Source organism: Hipposideros armiger, unplaced genomic scaffold (assembly GCF_001890085.2).
Source record: "Hipposideros armiger isolate ML-2016 unplaced genomic scaffold, ASM189008v1 scaffold_690, whole genome shotgun sequence".
In the NCBI taxonomy this organism is placed as follows: domain Eukaryota; kingdom Metazoa; phylum Chordata; class Mammalia; order Chiroptera; family Hipposideridae; genus Hipposideros; species Hipposideros armiger.
Window position 1 is genome coordinate 406,524 of NW_017732040.1, and position 6,000 is coordinate 412,523.

The window sequence follows — 6,000 nt, forward strand, 5'->3', positions numbered from 1 at the left end:
TTTTCATTGCTACTCTGTAACTGTAATTTTGCTACTGTTACGAATTGCAATGTAAATATCTGATATGCAGGATGTATTTTCATTGTTACAAATTGAACATAACTAAAGCATAGTGATTAATCACAAAAACAGTATGTAATTATATATTGTGAAATATTTATAATTCATGAAGTGTCATTTTACCTCCAATACTGCTGCTTTCAACACAGCAGCTGCTTTCTACACAGTAACTGCTCTCTACACATGTGTGACTGGTCCACATAAGTACATTATGGTGCCAACCCTGTCACATACACCTGTATTTGTACGGGGTGTATGTGATGGGGTTGGCGCAATGATGTCATCACGCGGTACTTGTATGTGGGCATATCTGCATGTGGGCAGACCTGCCTGGAGACGGATACAGGAGTGGTGTCTCAGTTCCTAAGACCATCGAAAATATGTGTTTTCTGATGATCTAAGGCGACCCCTGTGAAAGGTTCAACCCCCAAAGGGGTTGCGACCCACAAGTTGAGAAGCGCTGGTGTAGCAGATAAAATAATAAGCTCTAAATTTTAATGCCTGCAAACTAAATTCATTTTCTACCTCCCACTCTACCACCAGAGGCAACATTTAAAAAAACCCAACACTATGCTTTTTCTAATTAAAGGAATATCCACTCATGAAGACAATTTGAAAATATGGAAAAGCACAAACCATTTTAAAGCTATAATCTTCCACAAAGCAATGGCGAATTACTATTTTAGTGTACTATCTGTCAATAGTGAATTATTTAAAACACAAATGTGACCATCACCATTCTGCTTAAAAATCTTCCACAGCTCCCCTATACCTATAGGATCAAGCCCAAATTCCTCTGTACAACCTTGTTTTCCCATTTGCCCTGTACTCACAGAGAGTTACCGGGCATTTTACCAACATGGCAGGTTCCTTCCCATCCTTGCGAGAGATTCTCATTCCCTGGCGCACACCTATCTATGTCTGTATCTATCAAGACCTAGCTCAGAAGTGATTCTCCCCATAAACGGTCTCTGATTCCTGACAGAGCTGGTCCACCCATCCACCTCCACACACCCCCACCCCTGCACGACCGGGGCCTCTGCCTGCTCCCATGACATGGCTAATCAGTTAAATACAGTGTAACACTAGCGGCTCACTAATGTTGAGGACAGCACTGTATCTAAGAGAACCCCAGCTCCACAAATTTATGCCGAAGGAATTTCCTCCTAGTGAGGAAGAATAATTCAACAGTTATCTTCCATATACCAGCACCAGAGGAAATTCGAAAATGCATCACTCAAAGTCCTTAACTTTAAGAAGTTTATCAAAGATATCCCTCTCTAATTAATACACAAAACAGGAACAGTAAGAGAAATGTGTTGGGAGTGTAAAGCACAGTGGGACTCTAGTGACATTTTTGAGACAGACATAAAAGGATAGGCCGAATTTTTATAGGAGATGGCAAAGAAAGGCATTTCAAATAAAAGAAATAAGAGTAGGTACAAGGATACTAAGGACTATCCACATAACTAGGTAAAAGGGTATAAGGGGAAATGGAAAACAAGGTCTTGGGAAAGGTGTCAGAGCAGAAAGAGGCCTGGAAAGAAATCTGGAATGGTGCTTGGAGCATTTACTCATATTTTATTGATGGGAAACAGACCTGGGGACAGATAGAAGGCCGGAGAATAATGCACACAAAGTCCAGATTTCCACCCACTTCCCTGGTTTGACAGATCATGATTTTTAAAATTCTAACTATAAAGCCCCAAATTAAATTATGTTGCTGAAGATCTGAGTTTTTAACAATGTTTAATGTAGTCAGGAATATGGTACTAAACATTTCACAAGTCAAGTTTAGGTCCAGAGATATAACCTGGGACCTGGAAGAGGGGGGCCTCAGCTCTAGAATGTTCTAGGGGTCCAACAGCAAGAAGCTTCAGCACAGGTTAGTCTAGGTTCTTATTAGAACATTAAGGATTTTCTAGAGCATTGGTCAATTTAAGTCTACCGCATCTGTGAGCAGGAAAATTTGTAATATCTCTAGCATAATGAAAACAATCTCTTCACACTTTAGCACTGTGGTTAGAAGACCATGGAACCAGACTGCTGAGGTCTGAATATTAGTTTTACCTTTTACTAGCCATTTATAAGTGACCTTGGCCAAGTTACTTAATTTCTATGTCTCAATTTCCTTTTCTAAAAAATGGGGGGCAGGGGGGAGAAATAATACCTAGCGAGGAGCAATGAGTTAATACATGCAAAGCTTTTAGAACAATGTCTGCACATGGTAAGGAAATATACATGTTAGTTATTATTACTTCTATAAGCTGAACAAGGAGCGTAATAACCACAACATGGTTACAGGCCACTATACTTTAAGACGTGGCCACATTAAAATAAACTAAAAATTCAAGCAGTTTTATATCTGTCTCCTGAACATTCTGCCACAACTATCCATATGTCCCCTCATATTTGATAAGACACCCTTTTGTGTCTCTTTTCTAGGTAAAGAAGCAAAGCATAGATCAGCATCCTAAATCTACCCTTCAGGTGACCCAATTCTCTAAATCTCTCTAAGGCGTCTTCTACTTTAGGCTTTCAGGCATCTCTACGCTTACATACATTAGAAAGATGAAGATGTGCTTCCATACCTGCTTCTGAGGATGAAAACGCATGATTTATGGTAGACACAGGAACATTGGCACATTCAAAGTACTCCAGGTCTTCCTCTGGCTCACCTTTCACCTCGGCCCCAGCTGATTTCTGACCAGATGAAGTAGACGCCAGTTTCTCCTCATCCGTAGCATGGCCGTCCCTACTAGAAATGTCTGGAATCTGGGAGATCACTGCTCCTTCATCCTGGAAAATGCAACAGAGAAGATGCTACCATTTAGGAGGAGAAACAATAGGGAAAGGGACATCTCAGGAATGCAGAGCAGCCTCCATGCCATATAGATAGATATTTGATAAGAGTTAACCACAGATCTGGGCACAAATCAAGCAAAAAGCTGGAGTCTCTCAATCATGAAATATATTTTCTAGAACCTAGCTTTTGTAATTCAAACCTAAGGTTTGAAAAAAATTAATCTTTCCTAGCCTAAATTTATAAGCAAGAAGTTGAAGAGGTCTAAGGTAGTGAGTGGTTTTCAAGTTCCTCCTAAACTAAAAAAGAAAATCTACGCACCCCATATTTTCAGGTGACATCTAAAAACTTTTCAGCATAAGTTTAAAAAATTGAAAATGATGTAATATCTGGTACAGCTTAAATACTGACCTTGCTTAATTCTATGTTGTTACTCTAATGATTTGATATCCTATAATCTATTTAAAATTGACGCGAACAACCTCTTTATTAGTCAGAAATTTACATCATTGCTTTTCCTCTCTGAATTTGTATTTCCATTCTACTTCCATCAACTCAGGTTCTCCTATTTTGTTGAAAACAATGAGTTGGGAAGCCATCTAGCTTAAAAAAAAATTATAATCAAGTCATTAGAGTCAATTACCTCCTTAAAACCTACACCAATATTTCATATCTCCCCTCTGTTTGGTGCCCCAGGGGTTTCATGTCCAGTGGTAGTGTACCCTAGTAAGATTTAGAATGGGTGAGAAGGAACTTTACCCCCCCACCACCAAAAAAAAGGAAAAGGGTAATTGTGAAAGAGTTTTCCTGTACTCCGGGGACCTCCTTAGATTAGGAAGTTAAGCATCTGGAAGTTGGTTTCCTTAAAGCTTAGTACTCAGATGTCTAGTGGGAAGTCTTCATTAACCACCACTCCACACACCCTGGGGTGGGGATGCAATCGCCAATTTGGGGACCACTGGACTAAGAAACGTTCTGGGGATCGGCATAGACTTACCTGAGAACACCCATCCAAAGCAAGAGGCTGCGTTTCATATTTCTTCACCTTACAGCCACTCCTAGAAGAAAAAAAATAATAACCACGCTGGCTTGGAACCACACTGACAACTTAAAAGTTACGAGATGGAGCAGAAAGCAGTATGTGCAGGTAGAAGCCAAGGCATACGCACCACACAAATCATACATCTACATGTTAGAGATGGGAACACCTTTGATGTCTCTGAATATTCTTCCAAGAGACAGGGCAAGCAAAGGACTACAGCTCAGTTCATTCTCTGAAAAGACCTCTTCACGTGCTTCTATAGGATGTTAAACACAGTAGTACTCTGACTCACCCTACAGTTTTTAATTACACACCACCAAAAGCCTTTCTGAGAGCAGCCTTAGCACCTAGAGACATTCAGTTAATCTGCTCCTTACTCACTTGGCTTTGACATTCATCAGAAAAATTACCACGCTGGACCAGGTTCTTTAAAAATTCTTTATTGCACTATAAGCTGTAGAAGTCTGATTAAGAAGGCTCCAGACCTGTGTGCTAACAGAAAAGAACTGTTAACAAAAGGTATAAAAATACAAGTATTTGTGTAAACTGTTACCATTACTATTAAGTAGTAAGATGGAAAGGAACGTCATGGCTAAAACTAGGGAAAGCTCAAAACCACCTGTTATTTTTAAACTAGCACAGAATTTGTGATCCAAAGACTAGCTCAGATTCTGTTCCATTTTAATGAACTTAAAGTTTCTAGTAATGTCACTCTGACAAAAATAAGAAGAATTTGTAACTTTTTCTTCTGTAGGGGGGAAAAATGCAAGAATATATGTTACCAAAATGTGCGCAACCACTATCTAGTTTGTGATTTTTTCCCTGATGCTTGAGTGCCACCAAACTCGAGTTGACTCAGTAAAATGTATCCCCTGCTCCAACCCAGCAGCCCTATCCTATCAAAAATGCCAATTATTTCCATGGCTGAATAGCAGAGCTGTCCCTCAAACCACCGCTGCGATGATCTTGGGGCCAAGCCAGCACTCAGGATCAAAGCGCCACAGGAGGCGTGCCAAGGCAGGCAGGGAGCAAAGCTCTGGCACCTAAGGTGGGAAGGCCGACCTCCACTCCTTTAGGCACAGACAAGTGCAAGGCTAAGCTGACTTATGAAGTGGCAAATGAAATGCAAAAAATCATCAGAAGGTCAAACGCAGAAACGCAGGCCAACATGCTATGGAGAGATGGTCTAGGGAGGGTGGGAGAGAAACTGCCAACAGTCCTAGGGACAAACAGAAACAACAGCAGGAGTACTTACAACAGAAAACAGAGAAATTTCACTTGTTCAGTAGTCCTGATGCACCAACAAAATAAGAGACAGGAAAGAGACAGACAGATGGAGAAAAAAATCATGTAAAGCCTGGAATATTTATCTCTAGTCTGGTAGATGTACAGGCTGCAAAGTTCTTTCTGTGAGGTGAGATACAAATTAAAAATGTCATATTCATGAATGTTATCACTGATGAGTGAAATGATTATCAGGAACCTCAACTCTAACAGAGTAAGAGTGGTAGACACGTTAAAAAATGCCACATATTCAAATTTATAGATAAAAAAGTAAACATTTTACTGCTGAGCACATTTACTCTTAAATGTCTAGTCATCTAGATTAAAGGCAATGCACGAATTAAAATATAGTTGAATACATATCTGCTTATACCTGTTGTAGGTATGTTTCACTTAGGCGTTTAAAATGATTTTTACATAATTATCTTATTTGGTCCACAAAATCCCAATCATAGTATGATGTCTCCATTTTACAGAAGAATCTGAGACGCCAATCACACATATCTTTTAAAAAGTCACACAAGTAACCTGCTAACAGAACTTCTAACTCTCCACTAGATACTACTAGATGTATATTTTCAGTCTTTCCTAACAATGACGGGATTTGCTAAACAAAATCCCAGAGCTACACAAAGATTGAGCACCCTTCTAGGAAACAAAGAGTTTTGATTGTATAAGAATTTTAAAAATGGGCCGGCCGAGTGGCGCGCTGGTTGAGTTGGCTTGGGACGCCAGCTCTGAGCAGCAGGGCCCCGGTTTGGATCCCACAATAGGGCCAGTGACGCTGCACCCTCTACAGCTAAGATGGTGA

The 6,000-nt window shown here is 40.1% G+C and overlaps 1 protein-coding gene across 11 annotated transcripts in view; it reads right to left on the reverse strand.

Annotated features, from left to right (window-relative positions):
• Positions 1-6,000, reverse strand: part of TACC1 (transforming acidic coiled-coil containing protein 1) — a 109,375-nt gene that overhangs the window by 21,631 nt on the left and 81,744 nt on the right. For 5 of the 11 annotated variants that reach the window (XM_019626794.1, XM_019626802.1, XM_019626797.1 and 2 more), the window contains 3 exons: positions 5,161-5,196; positions 3,861-3,921; positions 2,652-2,859 (listed from right to left, as the gene is read on the reverse strand). In XM_019626794.1, the coding sequence (XP_019482339.1) occupies positions 2,652-2,859; positions 3,861-3,921; positions 5,161-5,196 (305 nt within the window). The remainder of the gene's footprint in view (positions 1-2,651; positions 2,860-3,860; positions 3,922-5,160; positions 5,197-6,000) is intronic. The other 6 variants (XM_019626800.1, XM_019626801.1, XM_019626796.1 and 3 more) reach the window with 3 other exon arrangements.